The following is a 20,075-nucleotide window of genomic DNA, read 5'->3' on the forward strand; positions in this document are numbered from 1 at the left end:
CCCACCACTTACTCTCTTCAGCCTGCCACCTCTCCTCCCGGTCATTTTGTGCTTTCCTGCACTCTGACATTATTTGCCTCCACGCATTCGTCTGTGCTCTGTCAGTGTGGGAGGACAGCATGAGCTCGGAGAACATTTCATCGCGAGTGCGTTTTTTTCTTTCTTTCTAAGCTTCAGTAGCCTCTGGGAAGGAGAAGATCCTGTGATCATTGAAACACATGCAGTTGGTGGAGAAAAAAAAAGGGACAGCGGTATTTAAAAAGACACATTTTATAAAACAGTGGCTACACTCTTTCAGGGTAATCCTTGCTGTTAACATTACATACATAGCACATGTGCTTTTATTACAAGGTCGCATTTTGCCTCCCCCCACCGCGTGGCTACCCCCTCAACCCTCCCCCCTCCCTGTGGCTAACAGCGGGGAACATTTCTGTTTAGCCACAGGCAAACAGCCCAGCAGGAATGGGCTCCTCTGAGTGTCCCCTGAAGAAAAGCACTCTATTTCAACCAGGTGACCATGAATTATATCTCACTCTCCTGAGGATAACACAGAGAGATAAAGAACGGATGTTGTTTGAATGCCAGCAAACATACACTGCAATGCTTTGTTGTACAATGATTCCCGAGTACGTGTTACTGGCCTGGAGTGGTAAAGTGTCCTACCATTAAGGACACAATAAGGCTGCCCTCCCCAGAAACCTTTTGCAAAGGCTTTAGGAGTACATCTAGGAGAACCGCGAATGCCAGGGCAAAGTAATCCTTTCACATGCTTGCTTTTAAGCCATGTATAGTATTTTAAAAGGTACACTTACCAGAGATCCCTTCTCCGCCTGCCAGGTCCAGGAGGCAGCCTTGGGTGGGTTCGCGGGGTACTGGCTCCAGGTCCAGGGTGAGAAACAGTTCCTGGCTGTCGGGAAAACCGGTTTCTCCGCTTGCTTGCTGTGAGCTATCTACAACCTCATCATCTTCTTCGTCCCCAAAACCTGCTTCCATATTGCCTCCATCTCCATTGAAGGAGTCAAACAACACGGCTGGGGTAGTGGTGGCTGAACCCCCTAAAATGGCATGCAGCTCATCATAGAAGCGGCATGTTTGGGGCTCTGACCTGGAGCGGCCATTCGCCTCTCTGGTTTTCTGGTAGGCTTGCCTCAGCTCCTTCAGTTTCACGCGGCACTGCTTCGGGTCCCTGTTATGGCCTCTGTCCTTCATGCCCTGGGAGATTTTGACAAAGGTTTTGGCATTTCGAAAACTGGAACGGAGTTCTGATAGCACAGACTCCCCTCCCCAAACAGCGATCAGATCCCGTACCTCCCGTTCGGTCCATGCTGGAGCTCTTTTGCGATTCTGGGACTTCATCATGGTCACCTGTGCTGATGAGCTCTGCATGGTCACCTGCAGCTTGCCACGCTGGCCAAACAGGAAATGAGATTTAAAAGTTCGCGGTTCTTTTCCTGTCTACCTGGCCAGTGCATCTGAGTTGAGAGTGCTGTCCAGAGCGGTCAGAATGGAGCACTCTGGGATAGCTCCCGGAGGCCAATACCATCGAATTGTGTCCACAGTACCCCAAATTCGAGCCGGCAAGGTCGCTTTAAGCGCTAATCCACTTGTCAGGGGTGGAGTAAGGAAATCGATTTTAAGAGCCCTTTAAGTCGAAATAAAGGGCTTCATCATTTGGACGGGTGCAGGTTTACATCGATTTAACGCTGCTAAATTTGACTTCAACTCCTAGTGTAGACCAGGGCCTAGAGAACATGAAACAATGGGTGTTACCATACACACTGTAACAAGAGTGATCACTTAAGGTGAGCTATTACCAGCAAGAGAGCGGGGGGGGGGGGGACCCTTTTGTAGTGATAATCAAGGTGGGTCATTTCCAGCAGTTGACAAGAACGTCTGAGGAACGGTGGGGGGTAGGGATAAACATGGGGAAATAGTTTTACTTTGTGTAATGGCCCATCCACTCCCAGTCTTTATTCAAGCCTAAGTTAATTGTATCCAGTTTGCAAATTAATTCCAATTCAGCAGTCTCTCTTTGGAGTCTGTTTTTGAAGTTTTTTTGTTGAAGTATTGCCACTTTTAGGTCTGTAATCGAGTGACCAGAGAGATTGAAGTGTTCTCCGACTGGTTTTTGAATGTTATAATTCTTGATGTCTGATTTGTGTCCATTTATTCTTTTATGTAGAGACTGTCCAGTTTGACCAATGTCCATGGCAGAGGGGCATTGCTGGCACATGATGGCCTATATCACATTGGTAGATGTGCAGGTGAACAAGCCTCTGATAGTGTGGCTGATGTGATTAGGCCCTATGATGGTGTCCCCTGAATAGATATGTGAACACAGTTGGCAACGGGTTTTGTTGCAAGGATAGGTTGCTGGGTTAGTGATTCTGTTGTGTGGTGTGTGGTTGCTGGTGAGTATTTGCTTCAGGTTGGGGGGCTGTCTGTAGGCAAGGACTGGCCTGTCTCTCAAGATCTGTGAGAGTGATGGGTTGTCCTTCAGGATAGGTTGTAGATCCTTGATGATGCTGGAAAGAGCTCAGCTTAAGTGATCACTCTGGTTACAGTGTGTATGGTAATACCCATTGTTTCATGTTCTATATATATATAAAAATCTCCCCACTGAATTTTCCACTGAATGCATCTGATGAAGTGAGCTGTAGCTCACAAAAGCTTATGCACAAATAAATTTGTTAATCTCTAAGGTGCCACAAGTACTCCTTTTCTTTTTGTAAGAAAAAAAAAGTTTATCAAAATGTGTTTTATATTTAAAATTAACTGATTTATTAAACAAATGGAGTGTTCTCTGTTGTAGTTACTGAATTTAACTGATAATTTCTGGTAATCATGTCTTTCAAGGCCCTTCACACTTCATTTTTATTCATAACTTGGAAGAGAAAAACAAGCTATTCTCTTTTTCAACTCCTAATTGGTTCTCAGTTTTGAATTAACTTGTCCTTGAACTGAACTAGTTGAATAAACTGAAATGAAGAGAATATTCTCTCTTTACCTGCAGAAAAAGCTACTTCTGTCAAAAGCTGGTTTAGCACTTCAACAGACGCTCTAGTACAGGGTGCTTAGCCAGTGATTTTTCCATTATTTCATTGGTTTAACTTTGCTCTAACTTTGGTAGCAAACATATACTGCTTGAATATTATTATTTTTATGTAATTTAAATCATTTTAATAGATTATATTGGGTTTTTAGGCTTTAACATAGGCTGTCATAATTTCAAATTTAATTTTGAAAGGTTTTTAAAAAGAAAAATGTATTTACATTAAAAAATCTCATTAAAATAAGATTATTTTGATTGAAAAAAAGAGATTTTTTTTATCCACCCTATCCTAGCTCTAATCACCAAACACCAATCAAAGAACTGTCTCTTTCTCCCTCTTGCATGCTCACTGTAGTCAAAAGACTACACTATTTCCCCATCTTATTTATTGTATCTTAAGGATCATTTTGGTCCTGTAATTAACAAACAAAGGTGTCCAGTAATATAGATAGGTAGAATATTTTCTACCTGTATTACTAAACTTTTTATATTCCTTTACTTACATTAAAAAATGAAATACAGCATATATTTCATTTTTATAGTATGCTAGATATTTGTAATTTAAAACACCCATACAAATAAGAAATTGTGGCCCTAAAATAAAGGGAAAAGTTAGTCTGTATGCTGAACTGAATTTAGCCTAGTCTTACTGTGAGTCTTGATTTCTTTTTACACTCTTTATTAAATTGGTTGGGCAGGATGGAGTTTTTAAGATGAATCTTTCTCCTGATGGAACTCTTCTGGCAGCTATCCACTTCTCAGGAAAACTGACCATCTGGGGAATCCCATCTCTCAAGCTACAAGGAGAATGGGATCAAAGCGACCAGGTACATGGACATTTAAATATAATAAATATCATGAGTTTAGCTTTTCTAGGGATTGAGAGATGTTCTGGATATCTGTAATCTTAGCTACCAATATTTCTTTCCATTTATTTGCTTGTTTACAAGGTGCCCTATTTTTACTGATGCTCTAATTTTAATGTCTTCTGCAGCTTTGAGGTGAGGGGCCTTTCAGTTGAAAAACAGTGGTGATATTGGAATGAGTTAAAAGTTGAAAGTGTTGAAAATAATATGTAGTTGACAAACCCAAAAGCATGAAGAGAGTAAAATAAACAGATGCAGGTAAACTGAAACACTGTTTCAAAACACAAATCAGTTGAGTATGTAGCCTTTCAAGTTTATAGTTCTGGAGGACTACGTGGTGCAGTCGGCTAATGCATTAGTCTTTTACCCTGGTTAAGTAGTACTTCTCTCCTGAACAATGACACTCCAGAAGGGCTTGCTTTTCAAATGATGAAATCAAAAAGCTATGCTCTACCTAATACAATTTGTCTTAGTTTTTGTAAGCATGAAATTCAGTACAATAAAGACAACCATAGTAATGTTAACTAATCTTTGTGCCAGTACAGTAGTTTCAGTGTTAGGCCAGTTAGATTTTCCACACGAAAATCCTAAATAAACTGCTTATTGCTTCAACCATACAGTGTGCTGGAGTTGTCAGTTAATGATGAAAAGGCATCTGCTTACAGTTTGAAAAATGGCAGATCTGGAATCATGAACACAAAGAACTCTGACTTCTCCTGCCTGATTTTGGAAACCATTTCTTAAGTATTAGATACTGACATAAGCTTTGTCTCTCTTACTACATGTGGTGTATAGTGTTCAGTTAATGTTTTTAAAAATCAGGCATGATCCATTTTATAGGATAGAGTGCGCTGTCTGTCCATCCAGTACTTGCTTTTGAAAACCAGAGTTCATATCTGAGTCTGCTCTAATTCTGCCTACTTTTAGGTGCATGCCTAGATGGTGGACTTTTTTGGTTAATGGCATGTAGCTGATGCACTGATCTGATTTCATACTGTGCATCTAGGAGGGAACATTTCATGTTTTAGGCCAGTTTGAAAAAGTACTTTGATATTTTAGCCATTAGATGCAAGGGTCTACTTGCATGGAACAGGCTGTGGGACTGAACAGATTTTGGAACCAGACAGGATGTTCGGTGTCCAAATATGTGAGTTAGAAGAATTATCCTTGACATTTTCTATGTACATTTGTGTCCACAGAATTTGTTTATATGTCTTGTGTATAAATGTCGCTCTAATTTGTTTTAGGGTTGTTCAATTCACAGACTCACTGTTCTTTCTTAGTCTACAAAGTCCATATGTTGATGAATGAATTCCCAACCTATGCTGTTATGTAATATCTTCAATTACTGGTGGTTCACTGTGATTTACTGTCACCCAATATCTTTCTGCACAACATACTGACTACTTTAGGGCTCATGATATAAAATATTTTCTACAGTTTATGATCACTTTTGTAAGATGATTTAAATACCTCAGCTTCTCTGTCTATATGAAATACATCTACCTGCTCCCACAATATGTTGAACTCTTCTACAGTTCATGAGTTGCACAGCAGACACCACAAGCTCCAACATAGAGCTTTTTTTTTTTAAATGGTATGTGGATATAGATTTTCATTGATTTTTTTTTAAAGTGTTTTCCTGATTATTTCCATATCTGGGCATTATGAGGAGCATTTCCAATTAAGTCTTCCATAATAAGTGACCGGAACACTCACTGGGACTCATTTCATTTGTCTTACTAATATGTGAAGAGGATTGCGGTTCATAAAATACTCTAAAAGATGACACTACACTCCAAATATGGCCTACGACCATAGCGAGCCAAAAGTTTGGATGTCCACTGTCATCGTGTTGTGTGTGTGTGTGTGTGTGTGAGAGAGAGAAATATCTTGGCTCAAGCCTAGGAGATGCATGTTTGTGACTGCCGTGACCAGATCCAGTCTTTGTTTATATTGTTAACATTAAGCAGTCCTATCTGGTAACGACATTTAGGCTCCAAGATATAGTTCTAATTTACATAGAGAACAGCACTTCAAAGAATTTGTTGAAATTTTGGGAAAAGAAACGATGTAATTTTTGTATTTTTTGCGCTTACAAGATCTACATTTGTGTTGAGGTTTTGCCCCAGGATGTTTACTACCTATTACTCATTTGCCGGTGAAGCCGTTTTCATAATTTTATGCATGTTCCAGTAGAAGGTGATATAAGAATGTACTGACGAACCTGCCTCATGCAGAGCCTGTTTTAAAACTATTTTTATATATGTTATACATATATCAGTTGGTGTTGAATTATAATGGCTATTTCTTCTTCGAGTGCTTGCTCCTGTCCGTTCCATGTTAGGTGTGCTTGTGCTGCGTGCACAGTCATTGGACATTTTTCCCTCAGTGGTATCCATTGGGTTGGCTCTAGTGCCCACTGGTGCCATGTGCTCATGCACTGATATAAGGGGCCTGGGCAGCCCCGCACCCTCTCAGTTCCTTCTTACTGTCTGTGATGGTCGCTGGAACAACTCTTCTTGCCTTGGCAAGGCGTTCATCTGGTGGTTCTGTTATTTCTTCTTTTCTTTGCTAGTTTAGTTACGTTCAGTTTATTTCTTTTAGCAGTAGTGTATATTGTTAGACCCACCCCTCCCTGACTCCCCCTCAGTTGTTTAGAGGAGTATGCTCTCAGCTTCGAACCCTTTGTCTCCTGCGGCAAGCTCATGTTGGTGAGCGACCCGCACTCCAGCTGTCTGAAGTGTCTGGGGGAGGCTCACGTGTGAGAGTGTTGCCAGATCTGCTGCCAGTTCAAGTGTCATACGAAAAAGGACAGGGAGTCTAGACTAAGGTCTGTCCTGATGGAAGCTGCACTCCAACAGGCTTCGGAGCAAAGCCGGTCAGATTACCTCGGTACTGAATACCTCGGCATTGGTGCGAAGTGCTACTCTGGCAGCATGGATTTCTTGGCACCTTTCTCCTTCATTGATGCCGAGGAAGAAGCACAAAACAACGGTCTGAGAGGGGGCACTTCCCAGGGCCAAGGAAGGATAAACACGAGGAGTGCAGCGGAGTGCAACCTGCATTGGACCACTCCTCTGCCCCCGCTCCACACACGGCACCGTCGACTCCGCCCTGCTCGTAGGGGCCATTGAGTCCAGTGTAAGACCATCTACTGACACCAGGGAGACATCGTAGCGCCAGCGGGGTTGTGCTGACCTAGTACTGGCGGGGCAAGTTCTGGCACCAGCGAGATCATTGAGCAGAAGGGAGCATGTTGCCCTGAGCTCCAGCACTGTTCCCCAGATCCTCAGCACTGACTGGCAGAAGCAAGGGGTACTGGTCCCATGCAAATTGACTCGTCCTTGGAGTCGGACTTGGAGTCATACACCCAACCAAGGGGCTGTTACCAGTACCTGATCTATGTCCCATCAGATCCTGGTGCGGGTGCTCTCTCAGGCACCTGGCCTGGTGGGCATGTGGTCTGCGCAGGTCTAATGGCCTTTTTGGAATCCATGGGGTTCCACACGTTCATACTTGGGGGTGTCTGATAGAACCATCCGGCATCCGACCTGGACTCTGGTATTGAGCCGGGTACTGATACTCAGGACTTGGTGCTGTGTGATGTGATTGGTGCAGAAGAGGAGGAGGAAGGCCCCCTGCCAGTGCAGGCCACCGCCTCCTCCCCAGAAGAAGCTGTGTCAGGGCTGAGCAGCTCGGTGCCGTAGGATAACTTTAGAGCTCACCAGGGGCTATTGAAAAGTGTGGCTTCTAACCTAGTGCTAGAAGTGGAGGTGCTTAAAGAGTCCACACACAGCGTGAGCAACATCTTGGTCGCAGCAGCCCTGTCAAAGGTGGCCCTACCCCCCCAATGAAGCCGTTATAGGTCCAGTCAGTCCCTATGGCAGACCATATCCTATCTGGCCCCCACTTATACCCCTGCTAAGGGGTAGAAATACTTATATTCCCATCCCCTTCCTGGGTCCCTTGTGGTTGGAGCGGCCAATGAAAGAGACAGGCAAGGCCTGTAAGATGCGTTCCCCAAGCCAAAGGACTCCAAGAAGTTGGACCTGTTTGGTAGAAAGATTTATTCTACTGGTGGGTTACAGCTCTGCATCTTCAATCAGCAGACCTTGCTTGGGAGGCATGACTGTAATGTCTGGGACTCCATGTCATAATTCAGGAACTCGCTGCCCCAGGATTCCAGGCAGAAACTTTCTGCTCTGGTGGAGGAAAGGAAGACCATAGCCAGGGCCTCCCTCCAGGCTGCCCTAGGTGCCCTGACATGGCTACCAGAACAGTGGCATCAGTGATGGTCATGAGAGGATGCTCTTGGCTCCAATCCTTGGGACTGCCTCCAGAGGTTAAGCAGGCCAATCAGGACCTTCCATTTGAGTGAATTTCCCTCTTCTCAGCCCAGATGGATGCAAGACTACATGGACAGAAAGATTACAGGGCCATCCTCAGGTCCCTGGACCTCTATCAGTTTAACTTCTGTACCCGGAAAGATAATGGAGCAAATAATTAAGCAATCAGTTTGTAAACACGTAACAGTCATCACGGATTAGTCAGGAACAAATTGTGTCAAACGAACCTAGTAGCTTTCTTTGACTGGGTACAAGCCTTGTGGATAAGGAGGAAGCAGTAGATATGGTATATCTTGACTTTAGTAAGGCTTTTGATACTGTCTCGAATGATCTGCTTATAAACAAACTAGGGAAATACAACCTAGATGGAGCTACTATAAGGTGGGTGTGTAACTGATTGAAAAACCATTCCCAGAGAGTAGTTATCAGTATTTCACAGTCAAGCTGAAAGGGCATATCAAGTAGGATCCCTCAGGGATCAGTCCTGAGTCCAGTTCTGTTCAATATCTTCATCAATGATTTAGATAATGGCATAGAGAGTACACTTATAAAGTTTGTGGACGATAGCAAGCTGGGAGGAGTTGCAAGTACTTTGGAGGATTGCATTAAAATTCAAAATGATCTGGAGAAACTGGAGAAATGGTCTGAAGTAAATAGGATGAACTTCAATAAAGACAAATGTCAAGAATTCCACTTAGGAAGGAACAATCAGTTGCACACATACAAAATGGAAAATGACTACTTAGGAAGGAGTACTGCAGAAAGGGATCTGGGGGCCATAGTGGATCACAAGTGAAATATGCGTCAACAGCGTAACACTGTTGCAAAAAAAGCAAACACAATTCTGGGATGTATTAGTAGGAGTATTTGTAAGCAAGACACAAGAAGTAATTCTTCTGGTCTACTCCATGCTGATTAAGTCTCAACTGGAGTATTGTGTCCAGTTCTGGGTGCGCATTTGAGGAAAGATGTAAACAAATTGGAGGAAGTCCAGAGAAGAGCCAAAAAAAAAAATTAAAGGTCTGGAAAACATGACCGATGAGGGAAGACTGAAAAAAATTGTGTTTGTTTAGTCTGGAGAAGACAAGACTGAGAGCGGACAAGATACTTTCAAAAGTTTTCAAGTACATAAAAGGTTGTTACAAGGAGGATGGAAAAAAATTGTTCTCCTTAACCTCTGAGGATAGGACAAGAAGCAATGGGCATAAATTGCAGCAAGGGCGGTTTAGGTTGGACATTTGGAGAAACTTCGTAACTGTCAGGGGGGCTAAGCACTGGAATAAATTGCCCAGGGAGGTTGTGGAATCTCCATCATTGGAGAGTTTTAAGAGTAGGTTAGACCTGCTCAGGGATGGTCTAGATAATACTTAGTCCTGCATGAGTGAAGGGGACTGGACTAGATAACCTCTCAAGATCCCTTCCATTCCTTTGACTCTATGATACCGTGGCACTTCAAGGAAGCACTTCAGGCCTCAGCAACCAGTCATCTCAGCTCCGTCACCTTGCCAACACCTGTTAAAGAAATGCAGCAGGGGTTATAAGCACAGGCAACCACTCCCTTCCACCTCAGCCTCGTTATTGGGCTCGCACATATCTGGGATGCCCCAAACATAACTTTTGAAGGGGCACCTGAGGACATTATATCAGTTTCTAATACCAATTCTGCCCACCCTTTTGTTTTCTCAGACTGTCTTTCCTACTTTAGCCCGGCCTCGGACAGTTGGGTGCCGAGTATGGTGGAGGAAGGTTATTCCCTTCAGCTTTCTTCCATCTCCTCCTCATCCCTCTTCAGTGACCCTTCTCATGAGCAGCTTCTCATCCTGGAGGTGTGTCATAAATATAAAGGGAAGGGTAAACCCCTTTAAAATCTCTCCTGGCCAGAGGAAAACTCCTCTCACCTGTAAAGGCTTAAGAAGCTAAAGGTAACCTCGCTGACACCTGACCAAAATGACCAATGAGGAGACAAGAGACAAGATACTTTCAAAAGCTGGGAGGAGGGAGAGAAACAAAGGATCTGTCTGTCTGTCTATATGCTGTTTTTGCTGGGGATAGACCAGGAATGGAGTCTTAGAACTTTTAGTAAGTAATCTAGCTAGGTATATGTTAGATTATGATTTCTTTAAATGGCTGAGAAAAGAATTATGCTGAATAGAATAACTATTTCTGTCTGTGTATCTTTTTTGTAACGAAAGTTTTGCCTTGAGGGATTCTCTATGTTTTGAATCTAATTCCCCTGTAAGGTATCTACTATCCTGATTTTACAGAGGGGATTTCTTTACTTCTATTTACTTCTATTTCTACTAAAAGTCTTCTTGTAAGAAAACGGAATGTTTTTTCATTGTTCTCAGATCCAAGGGTTTGGGTCTGTGGTCACCTATGCAAATTGGTGAGGCTTTTTATCCAACATTTCCCAGGAAAGGGGGGGTGCAAGTAAGTGTTGGGAGGATTGTTCATTGTTCTTAAGATCCAAGGGTCTGGGTCTGTAGTCACCTAGGCAAATTGGTGAGGCTTTTTACCAAACCTTGTCCAGGAAGTGGGGTGCAAGGTTTTGGGAAGTATTTTGGGGGGAAAGACGTTTCCAAACAGCTCTTCCCCAGTAACCAGTATTAGTTTCCAAGGACAAAGGGTGGAATATTTTGTACCTTGGGGAAGTTTTGACCTAAGCTGGTAAAGATAAGCTTAGGAGGTTTTCATGCAGGTCCCCACATCTGTACCCTAGCGTTCAGAGTGGGGGAGGAACCTTGACAAGGTGTAAGCCCTCCTTTGGGTAGGGGCTGTGGAGTAGGTTTCCTCAGAACTTGAGAGTGATAGGGTTTTACTCCTTCTATTTCCTGATCCCAAAGGGGATCTTTGACCCATCCTAGACCCGAGGCGCCTCCATAGTTATCTCAAGAAACTGAGGTTCTGCATGGTCTCCCTGGCCTCCATTATTCCTTCTTTGGATCCAGGGGACTGGTATGCTGCCCTCGACTTGAAAGACAAATATCTCCATTTTCCAGGGCCACAGAAGGTTCCTCAGATTCATTGTAAACCAGACCTACTACCAATTTACTGTCCTCATCTTCGGCCTGTTGGAAGGGTTTTTACAAAATGCGTGGTGGTGGTGGTGGTAGCGGCTTTAATCAGAAGGCAAGGTGTTCAAGTCTACCTTTATCTCAATGACTGGCTAATCAAGGGCCAGTCCAAGGCTCAGGTGAGAGTCAGCATTTTTTTGGTTCTAGCTACTTTCCGAGCCATGGGTCTATTGATAAATTAGCAAAAGTCAACTCTCGTTGCCATGCTCAGTTCTACCCAAGCCAGAGCCTTTCTCCCAGAGGCTCACTTCCCGACAGTGTTGGCTGTGATATCGAAAGTCAAGGCCCACACTGTCTCTGACAGCCTCTTTCTGCCTCAAACTTTTAGGTCACATGGCCGTGTGTACTTATGTGGTACAACATGCAAGACTGCACCTCAGACCCCTTCAAGCTTGGCTGGCCTTGGTGTACTCACCGAGCCGCCATCACTTGGACTTGGTGGTTACAGTTCCCACCCCAATTCTCGTTTCCCTCGACTGTGGAATCGTCCCCAACCGGTTAGTGCGGACATCCCCTTTGTCAGTCCTCAGTCATCAGTATCCCTAATCTTGGATGTATTCACTCTGGGTTGTGGGGGATCACCTTGAACACTTCAGGTTTCTGGGCCTGTGGTCCTAGGATGAGCTCTCATTGCATATAAATGTCAGTTGCTCAGAGCAGTCCACCTAGCGTGCTGGTGTTTCTACCCCAGATTGTGGGCAAAGTAGTGCAAGTGCTCATGGACAATGCAGCAGCCATGTTTTACATCAACAGGCAGGGAGGGGCATGCTTGTTCACCCTCTGTCAAGAGGCCTGTGAGACTTCTGTGCGAAGCACTCCATCCACCTTGAAGTGTGTCTCACCTTCTTGGAGCCCAGAACACTCTGGCAGATCACCTCTGCAGGTCTTTCTTCTTTCACCACGAGTGGCCTCTTCACCCTGACGTAGCTAGATCCATCCTCCAGAGATGGGGATTTCCTTTTGTAGATCTCTTTGGAGTCAAGCAGAACAGGAAATGCCAGCAGTTTTGCTCACTGCGGGGTCACATGCCAGGCTCGCTTACAGATGCCTTCCTACTTCCATTGACAGAGCTCCTGTTCTATGCATTTCCTTCCGTTCCTCTGGTACACAAGGTCCTTCTGAAAGTCAAGTGAGACAAAGCAAGGGTGGTTATTCTTATAGCTCCTGCATGGCTGTGCCGACACTGATTTGGCACGCTACTGGATCTGTCAGTAGCAGCCCCACTGCTGCTCCCTCTCCTCCTGGACCTGATATTTGCAAGATCACGGCCATTTGCTCCACCTGAACCTCAAGGCCCTTCACCTGACCATGTGGAAGCTCCATGGTTGAATCTGGCGGAGCTGGCCTGTTCAGAAGAAGTCTGCCAGGTCTTGCTAGGTAGTATGAAACCATCTACTAGAGTGACTTACTTCACCAAATGGAAATGTTTCTTGGTTTGATCATCCCAACGAGGCCTCTTACCAACTCGGCCACTCCTCCAGTTCAACCTGGAGTAACTGCTCCATCTGAAACAACAGGGCCTAGCCATTTCATTGTTCAAGGCGCATCTAGCGGCAATCTCAGGCTTCCATCCTCCGGTGGACAGTAGGTTGGTCTTCTCAGGCGAAATGTCCATTCGCTTCTTCAAGGGATTAGAGAGACTTTACATTGAAATTCGTGAACCCATTCCACTGTGGGCCCTAAACCTAGTCTTGTCAAGACTCATGGGCCCTCCGTTTGTGTTGCTGGTATCATGCTCTCCCTCATATCTGTCCTAGAAGGTTGCCTTCCTGGTAATGATTACCTCAGCCAGGAGGGTCTCAGAACTCTTGACCCTTATTTCAGAATCCCTATATACAGTGTTAAGGAGAAGACTCAACTGCACCTCTACCCAGTGTTCCTGCCAAAGGTGGTCTCACAGTTTCATAGTAATCAGGCTATTTTCCTGCCTGTTTTCTTTCCAAAACTGCACAAAAATATGGAGGAGCAGCATCTCCATACATTGGAGGTTTGATGTGTCCTCGCCTTCTACGTTGAGAGAACCAAGTCATTCTGTAAATCCACACAGCTCTTTGGGGCAGTAGCAGACAGGATGAATTGCCTACCAGTTTTGGCCTGGAGAATCTCATCCTGGATTGCTTCCTGCATTCGTACGTTCTATGAGCAGGGGTGTCCCACCTCCTGCCATCTTGACATCCCATTTGACGAGAGCTCAGGCTTCATCTGTCCCAGTTCCTGATCCAAAACTTCTGCAGAGAAGTGACTTGGTCGTCGGTGCATACTTTCTCCTCCCACTATGCCATTACTCAGCAGGCTAGGGATGATGCCAACTTTGGTAGAGCAGTGTTGCAATCTGCATGCCCATGAACTCCGAGCCCACCTCCTTGCGTACTGCTTGAAAGTCATCTAATGTGGAATGGGCAAGAACAAGCACTCGAAGAAGAAAAAACAGTTACTAACCTTTCCGTAGCTGTTGTCCTTTGAGATGCGATGCTCATTTCCATTCCACAACCCATCCTCCTGTCCATGTCTTGGAGTTAGCTGGCAAGACGGAACTCAGAGAGTGCGGGGCTGGCTGGGGCTCTTATATCGGCACATGAGTGCTTGGCACCAGAGGGTGCTAGAGCAGCCTGACGGATACCACTGAGGGAAAAATCTCTGGTGACTGCATGCAGCGTGCGCACACCTAACGTGGAATGGACATGAGCAACACATCTCGAAGAATAACAGCTACAGAAAGGTTAGCAACAGTTTTTTATAGGACAAAACATTTCAGAAATATGCAACTTCTACCTATTTTGCACAGAAACGTTTTGGTTTCATAAAATGTCGGATGAGAACTGGCATGCAAAAAACCAAACAAAAACAAAACCCAGGTCATTCCAATGTGCTTTTGTGTTCCTTTTAAAAACAAAACAGAAAAACAACATCAACCAAATCCCAGACTTTCCACTGCACCGAAACTGGAGCCAGTCTGGTGTTTCAGTGTCAAGAGGTGTCCTTTTGGTGTTGTAAATTGCTTGGGGCATGGCCGCTATATCCTCTATCTCAGAGGTGGGCAAACTATGGCCCGCAGGACCGTTCTGCCTGGCCTTGGAGCTCCCGGCCAGGGAGGCTAGCCCCCGGCCTATCCCCTGCTGTTCCCCCCACCCCCACAGCCTCAGCTCGCCGTGCTACCAGCACTCTGGGCGGCGGGGCTGCGAACTCCTGCCGGGCAGTGCACCTGCGTCCGCCGGCCTGCCCGCCCTGGTGCTCTAGATTGTGCGGTGGCGTGGCTGGTTTTGGACAGGTGGCACGGCTGCCAGTCCTGGTGCTCTGAGTGGCATGGTAAGGGAACGGGGAGTGGAGAGTTGGATGGGTCGGAGGTTCTGAGGGGGGGCAGGCAGGGGGGCGGGAAGTGGGAGGGGGCGGATAGGGGGCAGGGGCCAGGCTGTTTGGGGACGCACAGCTTTCTCTACCTGGCCCTCCCTACAGTTTTGGAATGCGGATGTGGCCCTCAGAGTAGGGGTGGGCAAACTTTTTGGCCTACCTTCATTGTGTCATACATCCTGACTGTACTCAGTAAATAATAGAAGCTGTTTTTTCTTTCACATACTGTGACACCTCACTGTATGAGATTCAGCATCACTCTCTTACTGTACATCTTTGTATGCTCTTTCCAAGATGAAGAAAAATCTATTCCAGGGCTTAAAGGAAGGAGCTGCAGGTGCAGAGGTCACTAAATACTGCTGGTTCCTCTGCTACATTAGTCCTACAAGGAAAATGTTACAGAGATAACCAACTATAACACATGATCCTGGGTTCCTAAGACACAGGAGAATTCAGAGTGACACTTGTGTTCTATGATTTATAACCAGTAGTTGTTCTCTTAAAACACTTCAGGTTAAACAAATCACATGTAGTTTGGGAAAGTGGGCAGCTTAACCGGATTTCCTGTATTTGAGAAATTCATGGGTAACCATTGCCCTAGAACGCTGCTTAGATAAGTGAGTCATTGGGTTATCTGTTGATGGATCCTGGTTTCTTATGTGGGACATGGTGCTAGGCAGGATACTGTATTAGATGGACCATTGGTCTGATCCATTGTGCAGTTCCTATATTTCTGAATTAAATATTTAAAGAAAGGGTCCAACTTGCACATCTGACCTAGTGGAGGAAGTTTGAATTTCATTCCAATGAGGATTGAATTTACATAGATGTAGTCTCAGTGATAACAGAGCAGTTTAAGAATGGAAAATTGAAGGTGTTACCTTTCGTGAGAAGTAGTTCGCTATAAAGGGGGAAAAATGTTTGCTTTTTAAAGATGGTTGCTTGCTAATATAGTTAATGTAACATTCCAACTTAATTTTTTTGTAGCCAGGTTATGATGAGATCAATCCAGATTGGAGGCTTTCTGCTGAAAAAAGGAAGAAAATAAAAGGTGGGTGGTGTAGTCAAATTATTATGCTACACATTGATGTTCTGGAAAAAAATATTTACATTGATTAAAGAACATAACGGTTTTAATTAAAATCTTGCCTCGGATAGTTGCTAAAATTGTGCATCTTTCTTGAATTTTCAGTTCATCCTAGCTTAATGAGTGTCACAATGCAAACGTTTTAAAATCTGCTGTTAGGCATACTTTGCAGCTGAAATATCCTTTTATTTATGATTCAGATAATACAGGGCTTTTTCATTCATGATAAATCAGAAGGTTGTGGATCGTGGCTCCATGGAAGGCTTACTGCTCAACAAAAATGTCTCTGTGTGTCTTGGAAATACATGAAATAATAAATAACATGTTGCAGAAATTTGCAGAGCCCACCAGGAGGCCTCTTGGGATATATTGGAGCCTAAGAGAGCAAGCTTCCCAGCTCAGGTCCTCAGAGCTTGGTTTCTAAAGCCTTGGGAGGTGGGTGGGCTTTAGAGCCCAAGCTCCAGCCCGAACTGCAGCTTCAAAATGCTGTCTATATAGCTATTTTTAGAGTGCTGGCGTGAGAAGATTTTCTCTCACGGGCTCCAACATGCTGTGTAGACATACCCTTGAAGTCCACAATGCTAAATACACTTTTCATATTTAATTCAGTCCTTCCTCTGCACACCAGCATGATGAATTTTAAAAGGCTAGAAACAAGTTAGAACACTGCAGGAGGTTCGTCTGCCTGCTTGTCTTCAGTTAATATTTTAGCTGAGAGCATGTTTTAATGTACTTCCATTTATAAATGCAGTGTTAATGCCATGCTTGTACATCAGTATATGAACAATGTTTATATAGCCAGTAGTTTCACGGCAAAGAAGCTAATAGCTTTATGGTTCCACTGATACTTCTTGTTACTTTATTTGTATTGCTGTAGTACCTCTGGGTCTCAATCATAGATCAGGACCGCATTTTCCTAAGGTACTTGTGGTGCCGGCCCCTAAGAGTTTACAGTCTTAAGTGACCTGGCATGCACAATCAGAGTAAAGACTTGTGTAGGAGAGAAGTGGAAAAGTCCAGCTACAAAAAAGTAAAGTTATTTTTGCCCAATTACATGACTTAATTTAAAACAAACAAAACCCTCTTTGGCACCATCCCTGCCTGAGATCAGTGAGTGGAAATCTTCCAAGGATGCATACAGGTGGTGTTTCATTATAGTCCCTTTTACCTGCTTACATCACTGATTTAACTAGATCAGTATAATTTGCAGTAGAAATAACAGCATCTACCTTGTTTTGAGGAGATGGGTTTGGCTAATACAGTTCATAGCTATAGTATAAAAATCACTGCCAGTTGGTGAGAGGCCAGCATTCTGAACCAAAGAAGAGCCCAAGGAAAATTTGTTGATAAAATATGACTGCAATTTAAAAGCTGCTATTCAGATACTTCTACAATTTCTGATATATACTCTGGTATTATCTACGTAACAAAATTCAAACAACAATCATTCAAAGTGACAAAAATGAACTGAATTGAAAAGAGTGTGTGCTGTAATGTTTAGAAAATAAGGTGATGTCTGTTTTCTCTTAAGGGTGACATCTAACTGCATAAGCAAATAGTTGCCCACAAAATGTAAAATTCTAGATTGTAACTATTTTTAAAATGTCATCTTAATAACTATATTTTCTCCCTGGATGGTCCTCTAAGAGTTCTGTTTTCAGATGTGATATGTCCTCCAGCTGGATGCAATTTCTTCTGGATCCCATCCGTAATTCTGTATGCATTTGCCAAAGAAATTCACTCTTGGCTGTCCTGAGGAGTGATGTACCAAATCTTTATCAAATGCTCAAAACCTTTCATACTCAGTGCAAGTAAATCAGCTTGCGGTAGATTAGTTTTTTCAAGCAATATTTAAAAAGTAATGCAGTTAAGTCAAAATCTATAATGGTTCAGTTTCACTTTTGTTAATACAGATTTGACTGTAATTAAAAATACCATTGCTGTAAAATAGAAACTTAGTGAAGCAAGGCTGTGTGTGATGCTGATGAATATATTTGTTAAATTGGGCCACCATATGAGATCTTTTAATGATTGAAGTCCCTTCAGCTCTTGTTTTGCTGTTAGAAATGCTTTTTGTTTTTTCCTTTAGATAAAGAATCATATTATCCACTAATGGATGTAAATTGGTGGGCAGAAAATGCTGTGATCTTGGCTCGCTGCTCTGGAGCTTTGACTGTGTCATCTGTGAAAACATTAAAAAACTTACTGGGGAAATCATGCGAATGGTTTGAAAGTTCCCCTCAGGTCACTTCTACTCATGATGGAGGATTTCTAAGCCTGGAGGTAATAAACATATACTAACAATACTAAGAAAACCCCCACTGGAGTATAATAGAACCTCACTTTTTTTTATTTTGCTAATGTGCACAACCCAAAATGTTTATAGGAAAGATGGCCATCTCTCCCACTCTAATAGCTGATGCCAAAATGAAATCTTGTCTTACTATGTTTTCATTGCATTTACAAATTGTTTTATCATATGTACTCTGAAGGATTTTCCTAAATCATGAAAGTAAATGGACAAAATAGTTTGAAATTTTTTGCTTTTTCAGTTGCCTTCTTTCTGGCTAATGTTCCGAATTCGCTAACTTGCAATGTATTTTCTGGTCATAAGTATAAATAAACAAGGCCCCACTCTATTGAGACATTTGCTTAGTTTGAATATAGATTCTTTGATTTATTTAATTTTGTGCTACTTGGAAAAAATGGGTTTTCTTCAAACTATTTTAATTAGAAGGAAAAATAAACTTGTCCACATGCGTGTAATTTTTTTCATTCTATGATATATACAGTAACCAAGAAAATGTGTATCTACAAATTTGTACAGCAAGAATGGCAATTTGTGTGTATGTTAAAATATATATCTATATACAATTGTATGAAAAATCCTGCAAACCTTAGTCATCCTTCCTCGAGTAAAACTCGCATTGGCCTGAAGTCTCATGGATGCTGGGTATGTTTGACTGGAGTGGGGAATACAGTATTTGTCCCTATCCCTTCTTCGGGAGAAGAAATGCTATTAAAAACAAACTATGTAAAATGTGTTTTTTGTAAAGTTCTTTCATTTTTTTTAAATTATGCCAAAAAAAGCCTGCTGCCCTCCATAATAATGTATATTTGCAATTTTATTTCAATCCAAGCAATTAAATCGTTGATTTCCCTGTAACATTTTTATGACATGTTGGTCTTACAACATAAGAATGGCCATACTGGATGAGACCAAAGGTCCATCTAACCCAGTATCCTGTATTCCCATAGTGGCCAATGCCAAGTGCTTCAGAGGGAATGAACAGAACAGGTAATCATCAAGTGATCCATCCCAGTTCCCTTTCCCAGGCTAGACAGATGAAAAACAAAACAAACAAGCCCCAGTTACCTTTATATCACAGTTGTTGCTAATACTTGTTTCAGAACAGCATGATCGCAATGTAAACAAGTTTGTTAATATGTCTATTAAAAGATGCATTATATGGAAATGATGTTAACTAAAAGACCTGAAAAACTTCTTATTACGTGCTTCTTATTCTTCCTTCAGGATGTTAACATTGACCTAATCAGAGAGAAGCTTAGTATGTTGATATATAATTCCAAATTATTGATTAAATATGTGATTTTTCAGTTTGCATACTGTTTAACTCAAGTGTTAGCTAACTTTTCTGATAACAGAACTGATATGGATTTCGTCTTAGTTCCCCACCCTGTATGGCTTCCTGCCTCTGTTAGAAGACACAGAGTCTGACTGGTAGCCCACTGAGAGTTATGGATGTCTTTCTGTTAACTTCAGTGGGCTTTGGATCAGGTCTGTAGTCCAGGATGGAGGTCCAAGAAGCATCCTTGAAGTACAAATTATAGGTTACAAGCTAATGTTTTAATGTGCGGGAGTGGGAGGAGGGGCAGGTCCTTGATCCTGAAGTTGATGTGAAATGTGGATGCTCAGCATTTTCCAATATGAGGCAGCTTGGGAGCAAACTAACAACATATTTCACTGTTTAAGAATTGTCTTTCTGTGTAGTGCGAGATAAAACTGGCTCCAAAGAGATTACGCTTGGAGAGCAGGCCTGGTGAAGAAGATGAAGGAGAAGATGACTCTGACTCAGATGATGTAACTTCTGCCAAGGCCAGATATTTCAGTTACCTAAAGCAAGGCCTGTATTTTGTGACAGAAATGGAGCGATTTGCTCCTCCACGGAAACGTTCACGCACTATTACAAAGAATTACCGCCTTGTGAGTTTAAGATCTACAACCCCAGAGGAGCTTTACCAGAGAAAGGTGAGATTGAGACCCATGCAACATAAGAC

At 43.0% G+C, this 20,075-nt stretch overlaps 1 protein-coding gene across 1 annotated transcript in view; it reads left to right on the top strand.

Moving 5' to 3' along the window:
• The window catches only part of NBAS (NBAS subunit of NRZ tethering complex), a 407,958-nt gene that overhangs the window by 60,602 nt on the left and 327,281 nt on the right, over positions 1-20,075 (top strand). Inside the window, exons 12-15 of the mRNA XM_084622071.1 lie at positions 3,751-3,879; positions 15,677-15,740; positions 17,866-18,059; positions 19,789-20,046. Of these exons, the coding sequence (XP_084478197.1) occupies positions 3,751-3,879; positions 15,677-15,740; positions 17,866-18,059; positions 19,789-20,046 (645 nt within the window). The remainder of the gene's footprint in view (positions 1-3,750; positions 3,880-15,676; positions 15,741-17,865; positions 18,060-19,788; positions 20,047-20,075) is intronic.

The sequence above is a fragment of the Lepidochelys olivacea genome, assembly GCF_965140295.1.
Source record: "Lepidochelys olivacea isolate rLepOli2 genome assembly, chromosome: 3".
Classification (NCBI taxonomy): Eukaryota; Metazoa; Chordata; order Testudines; family Cheloniidae; genus Lepidochelys; species Lepidochelys olivacea.